General features: G+C 40.2%; 1 protein-coding gene across 1 annotated transcript in view; it reads right to left on the reverse strand.

Annotated features, from left to right (window-relative positions):
• PHACTR1 (phosphatase and actin regulator 1) overlaps positions 1-23,825 on the reverse strand; it is a gene marked incomplete at its 5' end in the record, with an annotated part of 316,860 nt that overhangs the window by 11,404 nt on the left and 281,631 nt on the right. Inside the window, 2 exons of the mRNA XM_082752655.1 lie at positions 5,400-5,461; positions 9,903-9,958. Of these exons, the coding sequence (XP_082608781.1) occupies positions 5,400-5,461; positions 9,903-9,958 (118 nt within the window). The remainder of the gene's footprint in view (positions 1-5,399; positions 5,462-9,902; positions 9,959-23,825) is intronic.

A 23,825-nucleotide genomic window follows, 5' to 3' on the forward strand; every position in this document is an offset into this window, starting at 1 on the left:
TTGGTGTTGCTGGGCAAAGTTGTTAACCAATGAATAGCTAGTGGGAAAGTATCTCTGGTAGAGACAGTGCTATAAGAAGGGAGCCTGTCCTCAATATAGTTGAAGTTATTGATCCCTAAAGATGATAGCCTGGTGTCCGTGTGGTCATTATGCCACAGAGACAGAGCAACCAGCTCAAGATGACCTGGGAGGCCCGTGGCACAGCTACGAGCAGAAATATGATGCACTGAATCCTATGCCAGTGCTCTTGCTGTAAAAAAAATAGCCCTTAAATCCACAGCTTACACCACATAGCTAATATATAGCCATACATCTACATATATTTACATACATAAACACACACACACACACACAATACTCAATGCAATAAGCCAAAGTGTAGATACGACCATAATAAATGGAAAGAAAAGGATAGACAGAGGGTTGGGTTTTTGTTTGTTTGTTTTGTTTTGTTTTTAAGCTAATAATAAAAGCTACATTATTTGTACTGCTAGAAACTACACTGCCTTCTTTTCATGCCATTGCACAGACTTCTGAGCTGCTAAGCACTGTGGTCTGTCAGTATGTCTGGACTACACAGAACACCCTTAAATCTTAATGGCAGTAATAGCTGGGCAGACAGCTTTGCAGAACAGACTCTCTTAAGTGCGTGTCCATTCAATGTCAGTTCATAAGAAGGGTACAGCTCACCTGAGATCTCACCCTGAAGCTTATTTTTATGGCCCGTGAGTTATGGTCTCTTGGGTCAAAATTACTTAATGCTGCACAGTCCTTCCAGTCCTCCCAGGTGTTAGAAACACTGCAGAATTTGGAAAATTTTCAAGGGTAACGTGGGAGGTATTTTAAGGCTGAAGTTTTCTTAAAGGACTTGGAGCCATGATAAGGGTTTCATTACAAAAATACGGCAAAAAGATTGGTATGTTTCTGAAGTACGACAAAGAGTTTTTTTCCACTTCTGTTAATGTCAGAGGGGTGATTCACTTTTTCTGGGTGTGCCACCCGGGCATATGCATTTCTATTTAACTATTTGTGACGATTTGCATTTCTATTTAACTATTTGTGACGATTTGTGAGTTGAAGGAGAAAGACAAAATGTTATTGTGAATCAGCGCATTATTTTAGTGTGAATGGGGATGTAAACTGTTTTTATGGGAGGGGAAACTTTCCTCTATATTTTGAATCACTGGAGGTAAAAATGGGCATACATGTATTACAATCTTTGATAGTAAGCTAATTTGCAAGGGAAATTTTAACACAAAACCCTTTGTGCTCAGGATGGGAAACGAAGCAAGCTAAAGCACTCTGGTCACCAGGTAAAGTGGAGGGAGATGTTTTGCCATTCTGGTCTTGAGGTGTGAAACAGTAAGTTTGCTCTACTTCATCCACAATAAAGCTTGTTGCCTTAGCACTTCATTGTTACCTGCTTTGTTACCTCACTGAAATATTATGGCTATTCTTTATGGAAGAAACCAAAGTGAAAAATTACAGAACCTAACTATCAATGCACACAACCCTCTCTCCCCTTTGCTCCACACCTTTTGTGATGTGACATATGAGCAGGATATATGAAAATGCCCTGAAGCTCTTTTTCCTCTTTGACTAAATGTTGTTTATCCAAATTAGCAGCTAACCTTTACTGTTTTCTGGCCTTTTTCCCCCTTCCTCTCACCTCCCTCTGACTAGTCACAAATCTCTCAAGAGTTTATTATTTTAAACACTCTGTGCTGATGCAAGCCAGTGGAGGTCAATCAAAGAAAAGACTGAACAGCAAGACATTTCCCAGGGAGGCTCCAACTTGCTCTCCAGTGAATAGAGAGTTTAAGTTGTACTGGCACAGGAATTTAATGGGAGCAAAGATTTCAGGCTATTGCATGGGTTTTAAGAAACAGCCACACCTCATTACTTTCCTTGTTACTACTGCTATGAGATTTTTAGTTTTGGAGCTAGACCTCAGTGAAAGCTCAGGTATTGACAGTGGGGGATAGGAAGCAGTAAACAGCTCTGGGGAACAGGGAACATGATACTGTTTGAGAGAAGAGAAAGTAGAAAGAGTTTTACTCCTGTTTGCATGTGGTTTGTGACATGTTCTGTTAACCCAGGTGATGACTCTGTGTATGTAATGGAAGTCCTCAGGAGGAGTTCAAGCTCATGTTAACTGCCTTGGTGCTGCGCCAAAATCACCATACTTAAGAGGGGATAAATTCTTAATTGTATTTTCTGGGGACCCATCTATCCTTGTGAAAGGGAAATGGATACAACACTTCTCCCAGAGGACCTCTGAACATTCACACTCCTGTAATGGGCTTGTGGGGTGGCCGAGACCAGTGCTCAGAGAAATCTCCTATTTACATCTGTCCCCTCAAATGATACAAGTCCATGTGCCCAAGGCTGCCAGTGGGGCTCCAAGGGAGGGAGCACGGGGTGCAGAACCCACCATAGGCACTCAGATGGCAGGCAAATACATTTCAAATACATTTCATCTCTACCTCCTCTGGTAGGAGGGCAACAAGTTACTGAGAAACTGTACCAAGCAACATTTGCCTTGTTTTTGCTGTTTGAATGGCAGCTATTCTCTTTCCCTAGTATATTCAGAGTAAGATGAGTCTAAGAGGATGAACAGTGCTTAAAAGGACAGCTTGCTAAAGGTCACCTGACTTCTTTAATTTTTTTTTAGAAATTTCCTGTCCAGATGATGAATTCAACTTGGTATTTATTGCTGACTTTAATATGACATCTAGATCTAGCAAGGTAATCTTGGTTATTACAGTATGTCGAGTTACAACTTATCATCATCATACTGTAACAAAATGTGATTGCTGAAGGAATTTAAAAAATGGCTTTTTAATGGATGAGGAAGTGGGCTGTACCCTTGGAATGATGCTATTTAAAACTGGGGACAGTAGCAATATCTATAGTGCAAGGTCAAAAGTCTTTTCATTGGCTTCTGCAGAACCCCCTCCCCTCTTGTTACCAACCATAAATGGTTACAAAAAGGCAATGTGGCATACTTTCCTTATGTTGAATTCACCCTGTGGGCGTGTGTGCGCATAAACAGCGCAAGCAGAGAGGTCTGCTGGGCAAAACAATTGACATGCTCAATTAAATTTCTGCTTGATCTGAGGTTTAAAATCCTTTGGTAATAAGACTTCAGTACAAATCAACAGAAGGAGCCTGCCACTCTTGTAGACACAACACTTTTGGGACATATTGGAGTTTTAGGTTAGATGTTAGGAAGAACTTCTTCACTGAAAGGGTTGTGAGGCATTGGAACAGGCTGCCCAGGGAAGTGGTGGAGTCACCATCCCTGGAAGTCTTCAAAAGACGTTTAGATGTAGAGCTTAGGGATATGGTTTAGTGGGGACTGCTAGCGTTAGGTCAGAGGTTGGACTCAATGATCTTGAGGTCTCTTCCAACCTAGAAATTCTGTGATTCTGTGATATTCATGAAAGACAGAACTGAGGGAATAACAACAATTTTGCAGGATTAGCTAGGTACTTGGCATTTCTAGTTGTTATCTATCCATTTACACACTTTATTCACTTCTTTCCTCTAGAGATCACTGATCTTCTATGACAGTATATTTGGCAGGTGAGAACAAAATTTGCTTTTAGATCAGGCCTGTGTTTCTTCCATTAAAACTACAATGTGTCACTAGAACAATTTAGAACAGTTTAAAAAGTAAGCAAAATCAAACAATGTTAAGTCATGTCGCATGTTCACAAACATGCTGGAGGGTAAAGAAAATATCTTTTTCTGGTACAAAGCCAAAAAAAGGCTAAAAGGTGTGGGAGCTGGAATATCACTATGATCACTGAAGAGCAGACTGCCAGGGACTTGGACTGACTTGTTGCTACATGAAAGCACAAACAAGACCAAGGAAAGAAAACTCAAAAGTCTGCTGAGGTATCAGGGAGCATACGCTGCAGCAATGCTATAGCTGCCTGGGCATTTTTATTTAGCATGTAGGTGTGGCCTCCATCTGCAACAGGCGATTCATTTGCTTGGAACCTTTCCTACAAAAGAGCAGAGGATGGAAACTACATGGTGATAGTGCAGAATACCTTAGCAAGCTTCCACTTGTAAGCAAGCAGATTAGGTATGGGTAGCTTTGCTTTTCATGTATTACAGCTGTTCATCTCATGGCACAAAGCTTTGAACTGGATTCCTGTACGTTTACCCTTCAATATACAGGGAAATTGAGAAACTGGTAAAATAGCATTTCTAGCCTTTGCACAGAGCTTAAGTCCCACTAAACCTCTGCAATGCAGTTAGGTTCCTTTATTTCAGACAGCCTATGAGAGGATATGAGAACATCCTTGCCATTGTTGTCAGGAGTTTAAGTGTTTTAAAAATATTCTTGTAGCTCTCTGGGCCACATTCTTGGTTCCTGCAGACAAACACAGTATCACTCAGTTGGTAACACAGAACTCTGCTGATTTACATGAGCTGAGAATAAAGTCTGAGATTTTTAATCATGAAAGAAAATAGTCCAGCTCTCTGAATGTAACCTCTGCATATATATTCACAGTCCTGTCATTCTTTACAGCGTAAAAGCTTGCAATCATGTAGGCCAAAAAGACTAAGCTACCTAAGAGCATACAGCAAGGGACTGGTGCGGCTCTGCAAGCTTGTGAGTTTTTACAGGACTTTCTCCAGCTCTGTAGGTGAAAAATGTGTGTAGTGACATAAATGTGAGTAGTGACATAAAGTTTATCTGCAGTAATAGGATAGATAGTTGACTATGTATATTGGGGCATCTGTGGACATTTGTACCAGCTGAGAAACTGAACATGTATATCTGAAATTACTGTTCTTCAGTTTTAAGAGCAAATGACTTTCAAATGGGGGGAAAACCAAAACCAAACAATGCTGTTTACTTCATCCTTCCCTGCTGATACAAGATTGTTTTCTGCACTATACACCATTTTCCAGGTGTTTGTCTCTATTTAGTTGAAATGCCAAAAATGTCAATCTCCCCTTCTAGAAAAAGTCTATTTCCCAGGTAAATGCTTTTTAAGGTGGAATTCTCAAATGCAATCTACATTGTTTTAATTTTGCTCTCTTCTCATAATGGCTTCCAAAGTCATTACATTTACAGAGAGCAAGGTTACATCAATGCTAGGTTGTGCACCCTTCACTGTGCACCCTTCTGTTTTAAATACTAGATCTTCTTTTCATAGGCCTCAAAATGTTACTGTTAACAGACTGTAAAACATTTCCTTTCACTGTTTGTGGACTTAGACCCTGTAACAGAGGTGATTTCTTTTGAAGATTATTTTTAAGACTGGTTTCACACTCTACTTTTGGAAATGGTGCTGTGGAAAAGAAAAAAGGCAAATAATTGTGCAGTAAGGAGAAAGTTATGGTAGTGACTTAACAGGATCAAAGCTGCTCCTCACCTTACGTGTTAATCTTCTCTTTATCTCTCGTTTTTCCTCCTGCTCCTCTTGCTCATTCCGGGCTGTAAAAAATTTACAAGAATCTCAGGCTGCAGACTTATAAGACATCCACAGTATGCAACAAATAAGCCTCTCTATCTGCATATGAATGTTTCAGGACTTCTCTGATAAACAGCATGCCCCTCTAGGACCGGTGAACCTCCTTGACCCTTAGCTACCATGCTTCTTCACACACATCATAAAAGATCTACACAAGCTTCCTTTCCCTATGCTGGCACGTCTTCATGTGTCACTTTGTCAAAGGGCCAGGCAATGAGTCAGTCCTTCAGAAAACATTATCTAGCCCACAGGTCTGGTGGCCTCATGGGGCTTAGCTATGATATGGCTGGACTCTGAGAGGTCAACAGCTGGAAAAGGAACATATGCTTTTTTTTTTTTTTTTTTTTTTTTTCCTCTACAGAATGAGAATAGAAAGAAAGTTCAGAGCAGGGATGCCAAACAAAACCTGCAACTTCCCATGTCCTGAGCAGAATGAGTTGAGAGTGTTCTACCTTCCTTTGTGAGCCTTCACATCACCCTATAGGAATGTAAAAGCACATCCTAGGGGAATCTGCTTTCAACATTAGGCCAAAAGATCATGTGCTACAAATTTTTACCAAGGCAAGCCTCAACCATTACCACTCAAGAGGGCCATAACATCTGACAACACTACCTCTTCTTCAATTTAGGGACAGGCTGTCATACACGTCTTTGTGCTGAACTTTATTGAAAGTCAATAAAATCACAGTTTTCTAGGTACTCATGTCCTCAGTCAGCTAAGTTTCTTTTTTCAGTGTTTCATTGATGTCAGAATTGCTCGTTACTCAAATCAAGCCCATGCACAGTAGAGAAGAAAAAAGACAACTCATCTACAGGTAGCCTGTGCCCCGGTGTGATTTGGTTTTCACTCAGGCAGGACTAACTCTCTGAAGGGAAGATACAGACCTCCAAGGCCACTTTGGGGTACAGGGCTTCAGCTAAACAGCTCAACTTTGGACTAAATTAAATCCAGGTTCAGAGACTATGTGGGCAAAGTCGCAGAGTAGGCAAGAAGGAGGGCTAGCAGCCAGGTTTCTTGCTTCTCAGGACAAGAGAGTTGACATTCCTTACAAGGTCCATTGTGATTGCCCACTGACTTCAGCAGGACTGGGAATTCTTCTCTGAAGCAGACAAAGAGTCTGTCAATGGTATGATGGCTTACAATATGGCTGTTATCTTTAAATGTAATTTTTTCAAACATACTGCTAGCGTTTTCTGAAGGAAGGAAACTGATAATGGAGTAAAAAGATCAAAGACAGTAGGGACTTACAAATGGGTTTTTAAATGATAACTGGAATACCTACACTGTTAAATATGTTTTTCAATGGTTCCTGTCCCTAGTGGGCTGGACTATCTTCTAGCAATTTCTCTTCCAGCAATTTTGTTCTTCCTTTCATGTCTCAGAATTGGAGGAGCTGGCATTACACTCACAGGAACAGGGCCATTAATAAATCCTTGTAAGATTAGGCAGAGAGCATGCTAAATGGAGTCCACATGGCATCTGGGCAGAACTGAAAGCATCTGAGGAGTTATGTATAAAATTTAGTCAAGGCAGTTCATTTTTGTATTTGGCATGCAATGCTTTTCTTTTCTCCTCACTTCTCAGCACAGCCATCCACCTTAAGAGACAGCCAGGCAGGCTGAATATCTCAGTCAGGTAAAAGCTGGGAATTAGAAATACATTCTCTGTAAACAGAAAGTCCTATTTGTTTAATATTAATTAGGGTCTGCTGATCTTGTGAAACTACAGAACTGTTGTTTTTTTTTTTGTTCAGGAGATGCTTTGTTCCTCTAGGGGTGTGTGGGGACACAATTTTCAGGCCTAAGTTCTGTGCCAGTGTGAAATGTCCCCCAGTACAGCCCGAGACCATCAGAGACCACCTAACCATCATTTTTGTGAGGAATTTATCTAAGCCTGAATGTACCAGGTAGACAAGTGAAGTACTTGTATCCATCACAGAAGTGGCACTGGAGGATCCAGATATTCTTCCTCGTACAGTAATAAGCCCTGTAGGTGTTAACTGCAAAAAGAGCTGTTCAGTCTTCATGCTAATCCTGCAGGTCTAGACCTCTCTGCACTGTGTGCTTTTGTTATAAGAGACAGTGGGTGCATTTCAGTGAAGGACCCTTCAAGGTACCATTTCCCCTGCTTTTGGTTTCCTTGCTGTGGCTGCTCATTGCTTCTACCAGTGAGTAGTGGTATTTGTACAGTGGACTCTTTGCCCTTGTAATTCAATAAAGACAACCAGCTCAAGAGTATCACAGCAGCATGGAGCTAGGAAGCAATCATTGCACATATAAAGACTCGACGCATAACTGCATTTTGCCTTGTTTCTTCCCATCAGAACTGGCAATAATGTGGGTACACATGCCATAGGAACACCATGGTACTGAACAAGACAACTACATCAAGGAAATTTTAGCTTTAACCGCAGAGGAAATCCTACTTGAGAGCATGCTTCTTTTTTTTTTTTTTTTGGCATGTTATGAACTGGGCTTTTGCAAACAGCTTGGCCTGCTTATGCAGATAATTTATATTCTTATTATTGCACTCCATGTCTCTTTTTCCCTAAGCTCCATGATATTTATCTAATTTCCTTTCTTAGAAATCTACGTGAAAGACATGAAACAATTCTGTATAGAACAGACACTATTTATATTTACTTGTTCAGAAGTGGAACATTTTTGTGTATTTTTAAGATCAATTAAGACTATTTTAACTCTGTGTTCCTTGTCCTGCTGTACTTCACCAAAAGTTGGGATGTCTTGGAAATACTACATTACTTTTTGCTGTAATTATGAAGCTGTTTGTCTACCAAGACTGAAATTTTGGGGCAAATCTGTGCTTAGGAAGTAACCATGTTACAAAAATTCCATTTAGGAAATAAAATATAGTTCTGGATTCAGGCTAATGTTTTCAGACACATCCATGTCATTTAGGAGCCTTTCTTCAATTGATAAGGAAACCAATGTGACTCGGGATAATTCCCCTGAACTACAAGACAACTTGGATCACCTATGTGACTGCAGCACTTTGCAGTGTGACCTTTGTGAATCTCTGTAATGCACCCAGCTTTGGTGATGCTACTTCTCTGCTGATGCTGGTTCAAACACTGCAACCAAAGCAGCTGCCCGAGACCCACTCCGCTCTTACCCCAAACTACTGACAGCCACTCTCACCAGTGCCAGGGTTGTGATTACTGGTCACATACCAGTGCCAGGCGCTGCATGACATGTATTGGTTCATGCTGGTGGCCAGAGCCAGGATGACAACACGTGCTGCCCATGGAATTGATCTCTGTCCCCCCTTGCCTGAACGTGGTGTCGAGTCACGTTGCATGCTCCCACCCCTCTTCCAGCTGTTCTGCAACCCACCTCAAGGCAATCACAACTGGATATGCCACCAATTCCCCTGTTTCTGCCCTCTTGAAGACTGATTTCTCCAGCTGCTGGAATGGGAGGTAGGAATAGATGGTAGCAGTTGTTTGAAGGCAAATTATGGACCTACTTAAGGAGACACTATGGTGTTTTAAGGTACCAGTCAGGAATACTTTTTTCTGTATTCACTTTTTTTAAATTTCCCTGGAATGATTGATATGCTAACTTTAAAAGAACTTATTTCTTCTGTTCTCTATTTCCAAAGAAGCAACATCTTGATAGACAGTTTGTAGGTTTTTTGTTGTTGTGTTTTTTTGTTTGTTTTTTACATTCAAACACTTCAATGAGAATAAGAAATTGTCATTTTTTTTCCTATTCATTCATGAGATTACAAGATTTGTGCAAGAGTCAATCCTGCTTCTCTTGAAACTGGTGGCAATGTATCTAGTAACTTAACTCAGCTCAGGCTCTCTGAATGTTAGTCTGTCTCTTTAAAACATCATTTAATATTTTGAAGGTCTACCAGTAAGTTTTTGGCTGATTTAAAGGAAGAATTTCAGGGGAACATTTCAGGGGAATTATGCCAAGTAACATCAGTTTATTTTTTGAATTAAATAAAAATTCTGCTTAAGTCTTAAGATAGCTGTGAATGTTTTTAGGAAAATTAATCAAGCCATGCTCTAATGGCTTTACTAACTTATAACATGATGTTCATGCCTGTGTGACAGCAGCATAAAAAGTTTTTTCATAATGACCCTCTGTTTGGAACAGGACTTGCAAAAAAGATCCAGTGTTTATTTTCATTCCCATGGGCTGTTCATTCATTCACTGACTGTTCATTCACTGACTATGATTATAATGACTTGTTTCTACAGGTATAAATGCTGCTATAGACTTGCACACTTCTTGCATTTATGATGCACCTTATTGTTATTCATGATGCACATACAGCATAGCTGATGTTTTATAAAACACACACACAATATATATCTGAACTAATGCAATCTAGCTGGATTCAGATTAAATGTCAGTAGTATCAGGACTTACGTTTCAGAATGTTCCTCTGCTCCAATTCTTCAGCAGTCGGCCTTTGGCTCAGTCGTCTGCGAAAAAAGCCCAAGATCAGTTTTTGGACCATATCACATCCTCCTCGGCTCACTGTCTTTAAGAGTTATTTTGGGGTGTGAAAGGCAGAGCAGAAAGCACTGACACTGCTCCATTATGTACTTGATAGGTTTGGACCATGTGTGACACAGACCATGTTTCGCTTTCACAGTTTCCTCTGTTTTCAACCCATGAAAGACAAGCTATATTATGTCATCTTAGGCACGGCACTCCCACCCCTATCCCAGGCAGAGCTGCTGAGAGCTAAGCTACACAGATGTCTTCACTTAATTTCCTTCCTCTCATGCCTGCTTCCTGACTCGCATGAGTATTTACAGCTAAAACCCAGCTAACCCTCTGCCTGCCCTCTCACAAGCCTCTTGACTGTGCCCAGTTTGTTTAAACAGTGTTTGAATATGCAGGCGGTCCACAGAAAAAACAAGGTACAGTTTGGCAGCACCAAGGGCCGAACAATAGCAGCCCTCCTCCTCCACACCCTCACTTCCCTCCTCCTTTCGTGACTTGTATTAAAGTTTAAGATGAACAATCAGCATGACTTGTAAGTCAACCTGTAGAACAGAGTCACCACAAACACAATCTCATTACAGATGGAGGCCCTGAGTGCAGAAACAATGAATATTCAGAATACGAAGCAAGAGAGAGAAGCACAAAGGGGTATTAGGAAAACAAAGAAAACCACTGTGATGACATCAGAAGTCAACACTGTTGGGTCCGCTCCTACTCTGCTCCCAGTCAATATGAGTTTTATCAACAGTGCCAGTGACAGGACAGCGCCTTCTCTTCATTCAGACATGGCTGTTAAGAGAAGTTCCCAATCTGGGGTCCTGCTCTCTGTTTACCAACTGCTCGGCCAGTTGGCTCATCAGGTGCCCTGTGAGGTACCAGGTTCTGATAGGAACTGTGATATGAGCACTGGCTGCATGGCTTCCTCTTCTCTGACCAGTGCTTTCTACCCATCAGGGCCCAGAAGAAGCCCGCTGACACTGGGCTGGACAAGGGGTGTCTGACAAAGGCTCCTCAGAAGCTCGGTCACTGCTCAGAACTGTGCACACATCCCCAGCCCTCTCCAGAGCCAGGAGCTCATGTGTGCACCAGTTCAGTACCCCTGCTTCGCTCAGAGCAACCTTCTGACAGCCCTCACGCTGTGTATGGTGCATGAGGCTGAAGCACATGACATGTGTAGCAGCCTTACCTCCTGCATGAAGGCAGATGTTTGGGCACCTAATTTTACACATCCTGATGATTTCCACCAGCAGAGATGACACTAGCCACACTGCCTGTGGCACCGCTTTGCACCACTGAGACAAAACAGCAGAATATGGCTCTATTCCATCAGAGAATTTGGAGTGACTGGCTGTTTCTTTGCCATGGCAGATCGAACATTTACCTCATTGGAGAAGTGCTGATAGTGACAGAAACTCAGCCTTAATTCAGAAGTAAAGAATGCCTGCGAAGTACGTTGAAGGGCTATTTCAGTGCTTGCCATTACTGTTCTTAACATACAGTAGCTGTCACTTAATGGGATGCTTCACCTCAGTTCTAAGAAGAGATTAAAGCCACCTTATTTCTATCAGCACATGAGAATCAAGGAGAGTAGGTTGCCAAGTTTAGCCCCATTATGTACGTCTGCGGTGTGGGAATAAAAATGTTGTTTTTGCAGAGTTACATTGTTTAGAGGGAAGGAGTGTGGTATTGAGATATGCTTGCAGTGATAAGAAAGCTTAACAGACAACCTTGTAAAATGCAGACAACCAGAATCCTTAGAGCAATTAGGTGGAAATCACTGTGTAAGAAACATTGCCACCTCAAAGAGTATAAAAGTCAAACGAAATTTGACTTATAACAGGCTGGCAACTGAAAGCTATGTATTGTCTGTGGACCATCGGACAGGTTGTGAACTTTGATTACCCAGTCAATGGGGAAACAGAGGAGGGTCCCAGTCCTTGAGAGAAAAAAAAAAAAAAAAAAAGTATATAAACTGTGTTATGGAACTAGTAGGTGTGCTCCTGCTTGTGGGACGCCCACCATTGCAATCGCGAATAAATTACTACTTCACTGAGATCCTCGCCTGAGCCTAAGTTATTGGCTATGGAGTGTTTCTCACAGTAGGAACTGTACTATGTAAAGTTTTTAATACAGCACACTGTAACGCTTCTAAGGGGATATGTCAGAGGAATGTTAAGGACAGACTCCAGACACCCAGCATGCAGCTGTGCTTCTACAGAAACAAATATAATGCAACAAGCAAAAGGAGACATCAGCCTGAAAAGAAGGCTTCCAAAAAAGTCCTCCCCTTTCCCAAGAAAACGATGATTAAAAGACTCAGCTTACAGTTCTGGTGAGAATAGTTCACACTGGAGCATTTCAAACAAAAGGCAGAGGTTTTATCTATCCACATGAATGATTTACATAAAAGAGCAAGTCCTCCACGTATTTAGTTCCCTGTACCTGCTATGAAGTAGAAGCATTTAAACAAAGCTTTGACTTCACTGTGTCATTGCTTCCACACATGAGGATAAGGGTTTTCTCCAAGTATGCTCTCCGTATTATATGTATTCCCCATTCCTGTTCTGCTTGGACACCAATGGACTGTGGGCTTCTTCTCCAAGACACCCATTAGGGCCTCTAATGAAAGCTCACTAGAAATACCTGTATTTCCCATTGAGAATCTGTTTATTTTATGATTTATTTTATTATCCGCTTTTTTTCAGGCTGCAGTGTGCTCCTGCCTAAATGATAACCATCATCTTCAAGGGATATGATGACATGGCAGAAAAAGCCATGATATTTTTGATAGATACAGTCTGGATATCTGAAATTATCCACAGTCATGGGTTATAGATCATTTCTGGACTCTTAGATATGCAAGCATTTTTAATAGCAAGACTTAAGCAGTAGGAAGAGATAAGGTAACTGTAGTTTAACAAAATCATGACCAGTCTTTACAGAGCAAGCACAGCTGAAGGGTGAAGAAGGTAATGAACAGAAGCTCCGGAGATGCCTGGACTCCAGTACCAAGGTCTGCTTTTCATTTCCATGAACTGCTTCTCCATTCCCATTTCCATCTCCTATTGGATTGATTAAGCCTGATCGCGCTCCTTTATTGAGTCCCTCCCTGATAAGCATATCAGGCAAACCCAACCCCTTCTCCAGCCCTTCCTTTATAAGCTCTCACAATTATTTCTTTTCTTCATCTCCTGCTCTTTCCATTTCATTTCTTCTCCTGCTGTCACAGTGACTTCCACCCCCAAATCTTTGGACTTTACTATCTACTCCACTAACTCCTCAGAACTGCTTCCTTTTAGTTCTTATTTTTTGCCTCTTAACTTTTGGCTTTGCCAGATGTTGGGCAGCTGTTAACACTACCATTTCTGAAAATATTACAACTAGGTACTGAAACTGCAAATCAAGAAATATAAACAGCTCTTTCTTTGTTACTGTGGCTGCAAAGATTCATTTTTTCTCACACCAAATTTCAATATACCATCTCCAGTGCACTGTTGTGATCTTGGCAAACACTAGGTGTGATACCTCCACTCTTTGTCCTTCCCTCCTGTGCTGCCTATAATAAAAATATTAATGAAGCCCACCTAGCTTGCAGAGGTTGATTTCAGTGGTTTGATTGCTGGATTGCTGCTGTGCCTTCTTTCATTTAACATCACAGGGGTTGCATGAGGCTGTCAAGGGGCGAAAGGTCAGGTAACAAGTGTCTAATTAGCAACACAATCAGAATAAACAGGAGAAAAAGGTGAGGAAAATGAGTTGGCAGAACCTGATGCAACAGCAAAGAAAATATGTGTTTATGAAAACTGTAAGAATCAAGTGGCATGCATGGTGCTGCTACTGATCAGAATAGCAACTCTGGTTGTTTTGTGGAGCTGTAGGAGCCTAAGTATCTAACCAAGGAAAATGCAGATCTTAGGAGCAACAGCCTTTCAACAGCTCTTTCTGTATTTAAAATCCCTATGTAAACACACTTTACTATATGCGAGCATGCTTAACTGTACCATGCATGTAGTTTTGCAATAAGCATCAGGTATTTGAGAGAATAGGGAAGTCTGCTTCATGTAATTTGTGCTTTGCAAAATGTTGTCTGTTTTATACTTCACATATTTTTGCAATATTGTCAATAGTGGTTTTGTAAATACACTGACAAAGGTTTTCCTCCAAAAAAAAAAAAAACAACCAACAAGCCTTCCTAAGATTTATGCTGCTATCAAGTCCTTTCTAGGACTTCACTGAAAAAATAATATTGAAGTGAGATTGAGATTGTCAGTGAAAAATAAAACAGATTGCTCAGATTTATAAAAATAAACTTCACAGAATGTCCTGGTTTCAGTTAGAACAGAGTTAATTTTCTTCCTAGTAGCTGGTAGAATGCTACATTTTGGCTTAGGATGAGAAAAGTGCTGATAACACCCCGATGTTTTAATTGTTGCAGAGCAGTGTTTATACCAAGCCAAGGACATCTCAGCTTCTTGCTCTGTCCTGCCAACCGGCAGGCTGGGGGTGCAGTAAGAGCTGGGAGGGGACAGACCCAGGACAGGTGACCCAAACTAGCCAAAGGGGTATTCCATACCATCTGACGTCATGCTAAACAATATATAGGGGTGGCTAGCCGGGGGGAGGGGGCTGGACTGCTCGGGGTTAGGCTGGGCATCGGTCAGCGGGTGGTGAGCAATTGCATTGTGCATCACTTGTTTGTACATATTATTATTAGTAGTACTATTATCATCATTGTATTATTATTATTATTATTATTATTATTATTATTATTATTATTATTATTATTATTATTATTATTATTATTATTATTATTATTATTATTATTATTTTTCTGTCTTATTAAACTGTCTTTATCTCAACTCACAGGCTTCACTTTCCATTTCTCTCCCCCGTCCCAGAGAGGGAGGGGGGAGGGTGAGTGAACAGCTGTGTGGTGTTTAGCTGCCGGCTGGGTTAAACCACGACACAGAATCTTGATTTTCTGAATTAATTCCAAGCATGATCAAAACATACCACATTACTTGTACTACAACTATACAACACTCATCTTTTACTAAGGGCTTTGCATTTTGTTTTTCTTTTTTTTTTTTCTGTTTTTTTTTTTTTTTTTTTCCCAAATTTGTCTGGGCTGAGCATATCATAATGGATGAGTAGAAGTTTGGGGGCAGGAGGGACAATCACATGCAAAGTCAACTGCCACTGATTTAAAGCATTGTCTGGTGGAGATGCAATCACTTCAGAGAGTCAGAAAAGCAGCAATTTCACTGATGGATACTACTGTTTGGAGCCTGCACAGCAAACTCAGAACTCAGAACGGGAAGTTCCTGCTCAATGTGACAGTATCCAGTGTGTGCAATAAAAGGAAAAAGTGGCTGTAAAACTATGTAGGCAACAGAAAACACTTGAACTAAGAGCCCACACAGTGATGCTTAGCTTGCTCTGCAGCGTGGTCATACCCAGAAGGCTCTCAGGACATTGGCCAACTAGCTGTGGAGATTACAGTCAGATTCTTCCTGCCCTTTTGCCACATTCGAAGCGAGGTGCTCCTGGCTGCCTAGGATGTCACCCTACTAGGAGTCATGGGTTTTACCTCTGTAGTCTCTTGTGGCGTTGTAGATGAGTTCTGAGCAAGAGATGGTTAATGCCAGCCAGCACCAGGACAGTGCTTTTTGCGTATCAGGAATTATCCCTTTGCTTCTGCTCAGAGGTCAAGAACATTTAAGAGCTTATTATGGCGTCATCTGTAAGTATAATGGTATAATGGCTGGAAACAGAACAGGGCTTGCTGGAAAACGATGCCCTGTTTACTTGCCAGGCTTGTTAACTCTGAGAGTTTGTAGATTCAAAAGGCAGAACACAGAAGTTCTGCAGCGCTTGAGTGGTGACATCTGGCATGTACGACCCAAGAGTAGTACTGATAGGCAAATAGGTTATGGGTGGTCACAACAGGACATGCAGCAGTATGGCAACACCTAAATATTTTGGAGCCCAGACATGCTCACAGACTGTTCCTATGGCATATGCCACTCTGACATAAAGTAACTTCTGAGCACAGTGGGACATAACCTCTGGAGCACCTCTTGAATTAATTCTCTAGATGCAAATCTTTTTACTCAGGTGCATCTGGGTTCATACCACCCTAGAGATTGCTCTAAGAGAGGAGTAAAACAGAGCTGGGCACATGAGAAGGCAGCTGCTACAAAGAACTACTTGTTGTACAGCTCTTCAGTTGGCATAAATGAGCACAACTGACGCCAGCAGAAATGCACTGATTTATATCAGTTATATAATTTGACATGAGGAAAATTTGATGCCAGTAAAGTGTCTTACTGTTGCTTAATTTAGCTTGCCTTCACTACTAATAATGCTGATAGCAAAGCAGTATTGATGAAGTACAGATTACCAGGGGCTCTTTCTACTCCCATGCCATGTACAGAAAAATGGAGGACAAAAATGAAGAAAAGCTTGCATTTGCTTGTGCCTTTTAACTGTTAGCAGAGGGCAGGAAAAAAATACTTCTTTTCCTTATGCCACTGTACAATGAGCAAAAAATATCTGTAAGCTCAGTGGTTCACCTTCCCTGAATTACCAGCCCAGATACTGCCAGCCAGACTTAAGAGTCTACAGAGAACTATCTTCCTCCTAACAGGATTTATAAAATGGGATTAATACAGCTTTATCAATGAGTGAATAAACTGAAAGCACATTAAATACAAAATCCCTGCCCAAATAGGAAACTATAAGACTTTTACACCATTAAAATTCCTGATGGCTAATTTGTAGGATACATTATCTCTTCCTTTAAGCTCTCTTCTCTGTGTGACAAGTCTCCTGGTATCTGTCATGCTAATACTTCTTATAACTTCTTTTCCTGAGAAATTAAGGCAATAAAACCGTGAGGAGTCTGACACAATTCAGTTGCCATGTAATGACCACTCTCCACTTCCCTGTTGATTTTGAGCATTCAGCCCCTGGGAGATTGTGGTACTTGTGCAGCTAAAAAGAAGCCTGGGGCAATGAACAGAGCAGACCACAGTGGGCAGAGACCCCTGCTCACCTCTGGTGAAATGGATGAAGCACTACTGAGAGAGAGAGTTTAGATGAGAACTATTTAGTCAGCATACTCAGAGCCAATATACAGACTCAGAAATTGCTTGCTTTTGGAAAAAAAAAAAAAAAAAAAAAAAAAAAAGCAACTGGTATGTATCAGTTGAAGATCAAAGTACTTCCTGACGGTTCCTTACTGGTTTTGCTGCCTCGGCATTCCAGTTTGCTCCCTGAGCTGCATCACCTGGTCCAGGATAGCTACAACAGTCCCATGTTCTGAAGGAGAAAGGTAGCGCTTCGGCTCAGCGCTTCTTCCTAGTGCACCACAAGAAATACCAAGCAGTCTGGCACATGAACCAACTGATTGGCAGCTCCTATAATATGTCTGCAGTCATGTATCCAAATGGGCTCTGCAAGAAAATCAGATTTTCCACTGAAATTGTTCATATTTTAATTTAGGCTCTAAGCAGTCCCTCAGTGTTCCCCAAAATTATGCTTAACCCAGATTTTGTGTTGAGAAACAGCTTCAGTGCAACTTTAAAGCTCTACCTAGTCTAGATCGCTGTGAAGATTTTTAGAAAAAATAATCAGCAATTTTTCTCCTTGGTCAAATATCTGGATAGTGAAAAATATCCAAATATTAATAGTGAAGGTGTCCCTTTGCTTAAAACTTGAAATGTGACCAATTTGTTTTTTCATTCTTTAGCCTATGTGAATCTATTCTTGACTCACAGCAAAAGCAATGCATTCTTTTCTGTTTCAGCTGACCGAAGGTTTGATATATTTTGATTTTGATTTACTCTTGGGAAGCTCCCAAAGAAAGCTCCCCAAGAAAGAACAGGCTGCCCAGATTAGATCAATTAGATCTCCTGGGTAAAGAGAATCATATTCAAAAATGTAGACTCTGATAATTCATTATGCCTGCATAAAGTTAAAATCTTGCCTATGATATGCAAAACACATTTCCTTAAAATACTTAGATAAAGCAGAATCATCATGGTCCATGGACTTTGCATTTTGTTAAAAAATAAAGAAATGACTGTGTAGTCCTACAACTTTGAGAAGAAACACCCTTTTATACTTGTCTGAATAATGACACACACAATTTGACATAAGATCACAGGAGGAGATTCCAGAGAAGCTCCCTTTACAAGTGGGAAAGCAGTATCACAATGCAAACATCTGCGTTTTCCCAGGGAATTACTTATTTTCTTACATTTTATTTCTAAAGATAAAGCCTCATATTTTTAGTACCAGCCACATAAATTCAGCTTTCAGCCTCCCTATCAGTAATACTAACTGCAAATTGCTTACTGATACATTGAACACTGCAAGATCACACAAGCTCATCTCACACCTCAAACTCTAAAATGGAACTTCTCCTCTTTCATTACCATTGTTTCATTACCATCAAACCTTTTAGCCACACATTAGCTGTTCACATAAAATAGTATCATAAAAGTTTAATTAAAAAAAAAAACAACAACAAGAGCATGGCACAATTAAAATAGTTGCACCATATGAACTCTGTAGCATTAATTCTCAAATCTCTTATCCCTAATCTCAAAAGCAAAACATCTAACACCTGTGATAGGAAAGAAAGAACAATCTTTTTTTAAAGGAGGGAGCTTATTATGTATCTAATTCAAGAATGTATTTTGGAATAATAAAAATGGGCTATTTTTGAATACTAGAAATCCAGAGGGATAAATATACTAAATGCTGTCTGAAAATCTAAAGTGTGCCAGAAAAAATGGATGGATTTTAGGACTCATCATAATAAAGAAAAAAATGTTCTAAGATGTTATTGATTGTCCTTCAGTACAGCATTGTGAAAAGACACTCGTTTCTCCAAAAGTAATACTATGCAACCAAAAGCTGATTTTACAAACCATAATTCACAATTCAAGGTTATTCCATTAATGACATAAGGAATAAAATGGCACCATGAAAATCAACCTGAACTGAACACATATGCTTGCCACCTACAAGCATATTGGTGGTGTGCTTATTTTAGAATCTTTTCTCTACATAGTTCCGTGGTTTTGTGTCTGTGAACAAACATGCTTACTAGAGTGCTTTAAAGATATATTTTTTGAAGGAAAGATTTGAAGGCTAAACCTTACAAATATTATTTGCCTCACTCCTCATAGTAAGTTATTTTTTTCTGCTTAAATTCAACACGCCTTTTGTCCAAAGACTAGTGTTTGTAGGCTTCTAATGCTGACTTCTGCACTTATTCAGTTTTGAGGAGTAGTCTTGTATTTGTAAAGGTGTCCTCAGTCTTCTGCTGCTGAAGAGCTTTCTGGACAATCCTATGGATGATTCAGCCAAACAACAGGCCTGAGACAAGGCCCAGACCCCTCTATTTCTCTATCACCCAACCAAGCCTGACATGATTGAAGTTGTGACCACCCTTGGTGTTTTTAAAGAAATTGCGGGTCTCCCTCTAGTCCCCAACACATAGCTGCTTATTATCATAAAAGTTACACTCTTAAAAGCAGAGCAATGTCCAATCAAAAGTCTGAATAACAAAGTCCCTTCCATCTTTGTGTGTTACCCTGCCCCAGCTCCTGGTGCTCAGGGAAGCTCACACGAGTGAACATGGCTTGATACATGCATGGTGGCCTTGGGGTTTGAGGTAAAAAACAAATGTTTAGGCAAGAAGATCTGTGGAGCCAGGAAAGGAACCATGGAGGGAAGCTGAGAATGGGAGTACAGCCCTACTCCCTCCTACAACCCTCTAAGACCCACTGATTTTTCCCAGGGCCCCTCTTCTCTCAAGGTCCTCCTTTGAGATATCTACAGCTGCCTGAGGCTTAAATTTTGCCTATGCTGAGAAGCAGTTGCAGGCTCCAAGGAAGGGCTGATGGCTGAAGTACATAACAGAAGGACCATCTTCTCTAGCTGATTCAGCTAGCATGAAGGTAAGACCTCCTGATGGGCCTTTGTGGACCATCATGTCTATATGGTGTATACATATACAGCACAGTGACTGTTTGTAGCCTGTTCATTATTAGTTATCCTACACTTGTAGCACTGTCAGCATTCATTTTGCCTAATTAAAAAAGCAACAGCACTCTTTTTATTTACATAGGTACCAGCACAACTGTAATCCTAAAAACACCAAGCTAAAACACATAAGCAACCAAAGTTGGAAAATTTTGCTTGGCAGTCCAACTAATTTGTGAATGTTGTGATGAATTTCAATCCAAAATACAAAAAGATATTGGTTCTAAGGAAGGAAGCTTTGGAGTGGAGTTTCACCAGTTTGCTGATAGCAGGCTCAACACTTTTAAGGCTAACATGGAAAAGTCTCCTCTGTTATTGCAGCAACAACAGACAACTCAAGGAACGGAGACCGGGGGCTCATATATGTCCCCAGATTGTGTTGGTTTGTTATAGGTCATTTTACCACCACCAGCATGAAGAAAGGCAAATGAACAATACTCCACAAATCCAATTAATCTCCAAACAGGCACTTTGAGTATGGTAATGTCAAAAACTTATCTACTTTCTGAGAAATGAATCAAAAGCTAAAACACTCAGTGACTTGGAACATTCACAATACAGGAATTCCAAAGAAATGCTTTTATAACTGAAGTTGGCAGTGTTAGCAATTCAAAACCACTACAATGCAGTTTCTGGGAGAAAGGGTGCATAGGAAATAGCATGGTGTCCACACTTTGCCTTGCAACTGAAGTGGAAAATTCCTGGAAGTGAACAATTTTGAGAGCTTTAAGAGTGATTAACCATGTTGTGCCAGAGACATTTCAGACTCCCACAACTGTATAAAAGGCAGGTTAGTTTATAAAGAGCCAAGAATTACTGCAAAATGTTCACCCAGAGATTAAGAATTAGGGCTGGGTGAAACATTTGTGACACACAGGCAAATTGCCAAAAAATTAAGTTTCAGGAGGTCAGAAAACTATCTGCGAGGTCAAACTTGGTAAATAGTTTCAGCTGAGAAAACAATTTACTAGACATTACTGAAAAAAAAAAAGTAAAAAACCAAAAACATTAAAAATGTTTGGTATTGACCTGAAATGGTATTTTCATTTTATAATAAAAAAATAACTCTTCACCAGGCTGATTTTATTCAGTTTTCCCTTCCTAACTTATTTTGTTCCAAATGCAAAAAGTTCCTTATTCAGCCAACTTTATTAGACAAAACTCTTCTTGCAGTAACTGTGACAGTAATTACAAGCTCATATTTGCTAAAGCAGGTTACAAAGCTGTCCTTTCTCCCCAGTAGTAGCATTGCCAGCTGCAGTGCAGACATCTGGGTCAATCCTGTCCATTTAATGGTCATATCTACATCTGGGCTATCTGCTGATCAGACTGAATCTTTGCACATGCTTTTCTGTATCTGCATCACTGCTTGCGAATTTAGTTCTTACCTTTCTAGAGACCTTCATTTCTCACCACCCTTACCCAGAGATTTGCCCATTATCCAAATTACCACTTTGTTCAAGGACACAACCCGTCTCATTCTAGATGGTGTCTACTAGGACCTACTTCCGCATTAGTAAAATCCATATGTGCATATATATATTTATATTTATATATTTATATTTAAATTGTAGCATCTGTGTGCATCATGCTGCACCAGAAAATACCAAGAATGGCTAGTTCGACCACAACAACAAAGAGAAATTGTTCACCTGTCTACAATATATAGAAAAATGCCTTAGGAAACTGCATGGTTGTTATTTTGACAAGACATCAGACACAATTTGCTCAAAGTTATATCTCCGCCTTTAGGTTTAAATTTGGTGGTCTAAAAATGTGACAACAAGATATTTTTTTTCCTCAGGAGAAGCCTTGTCCCATCTGCATTTTCTTCTCTTGCAGTTACTGAGATGATAATTACCCAGAGGCTAAATTTGGACCACAAACTGAAAATTCTTTTTTTGTTGCTTCATAAGTACTTCCATAGTGAAACAAATGGAAAGTTACAAAGAGGCTTATTACATCATGTAAGGAATTAGCAGCAGGAATCAATTATCTCCAAAGTAGCAAAGATCCCATTTCCAGGCAGATACTCTTTACTTCAAAATAAACAGAATCAAACCCATGAACCAAAACACTTCCAGAGGGGCATATGTGATATGCCAAATAGGCTGCAGTCTTTTTGTCTTTTTATGTTTAGTATGACATCAGCTTTTTGCAATTTTTCCCTGAAGCTTTGAGGGCTCAGTTTAATGCCTACTGAAGTTTCTCCAGTGTTAGTTTCCAACTAATATCAGGTACATGTATTCTTGCCTGCATATTATGCAGCTCCTCCTGACAAAGTAAAACCTGCTTCACTATCAGTCTAGCTGCTGAGAGGAGAGGAGTAGCCTTCTTGGTGGTTTTTTTTTTTTTTTTTTTTTTTTTTTTTTTTTTTTTTCCTAGAGCTGTTGCTGAACAAAGAGAAAGAAACGAAATACAAAATATGAGAGAGACCTGATCCTGTCTTAAATCAGTGACTGTTTTTTGAGCTCCTTACTAGTCTGAATAGCTTATTTAGCTAGTGTTCAGGCAGAGGGGCTGAAGAGAGTTATTATTTAAAAATGCTTTGTGTGCAAGACAAGTGAAGTATGCTTGTTCGTGGTTGCTGACATGCCATAGGCCATGCCTGGATTTCCTTGCAGGGCCCACTCAGATGCCTAGAGATACCAGGACCGATATAACTGTCCTAGACTTATGTGCCCTGTTTTTGTGATACTATGTTGTTTCCTGCATATCCAACTGCGGTGAAGTCAAGGGGAGGGAATTTTGAGAGAGGTAGCAAACAGAATGGGCACAGTCACCCTGACAAAATCCCTTCTGAACATTTATCAGTGATACACGAAGTGTGGGTAAAACTGGAAACTGCACCCACCTACTTCTATGAGAAGCTGCAGATTAGTATCAAAACACACTGCCTAGGACGATCTGGGCAAACAGACACAGTGCCTGCTTCCTAGTTTTGCTCAACTTCATCATTAGTTTAAAATGTGCAACCTCTCATGCATTGGCATTGAGCCACAGGATACACTTTCTCATCCTTCATTCCAGCCCCCACTCACCACAGCCATGTGGATTTGCTTTGTGCTTTACAGACATACTGAATTCACATTTGTACCTTATAGTTAATTGGGTGTTAAACCCACTCATATGACTGGAGATTATCTAGTGCTGATAACAATTTTGCTCCTGCTTGACAGCAGTGGTGCTCTGCTGAGCCCAAATAATGAACACCAGCTGCTAAGAAAGTGGGGAAAAATGTCTCACAAATACTATACTGTCAGCTTTTCGTACTGGTTTGAGCAGTGTTGTTAGCAAAATGTGCATCAAATACATTATTTCATCCTGTTTCTTACTAGATACATTACAACATTGCTTTACTCTACACTATTGGAGATCATTGCTGTTGTATAAATACCAGACAGTACTACTGCAGGCTGTCTGGGAAATTCCTGAAAGCAGCAAACTTCCAGTTTCCCAAACAGAGACAGAAAATAAATAATAAATTCTCTTGTCTCTGCATGTATCCAGAGAAAGTTTGGAAGGCCAGTTACAGTTACCTTTTTGTCTTAAAGTTCTGCTTTGGATAGACATAAAAGGAGAAAAGAGCTATAGAAAGATTAGAAAGATACAAAGAAAACAAGCCCTTGGAAGTGAAACTGGGACTCTAGGTCTTTTTTTTTTTTTTTTTTTTTTTTTTTTTTGTAAGGGCATAGGGAAATGCAGGGCTGAGAGAAATGTTTGTTAAGAGAAGTTGGATGAATACAATGTGTCCGTGAGATGTTCTTGTTTAGAAACTGA

The sequence above is a fragment of the Aythya marila genome (assembly GCF_965140915.1).
Source record: "Aythya marila genome assembly, chromosome: 2".
NCBI lineage: Eukaryota > Metazoa > Chordata > Aves > Anseriformes > Anatidae > Aythya > Aythya marila.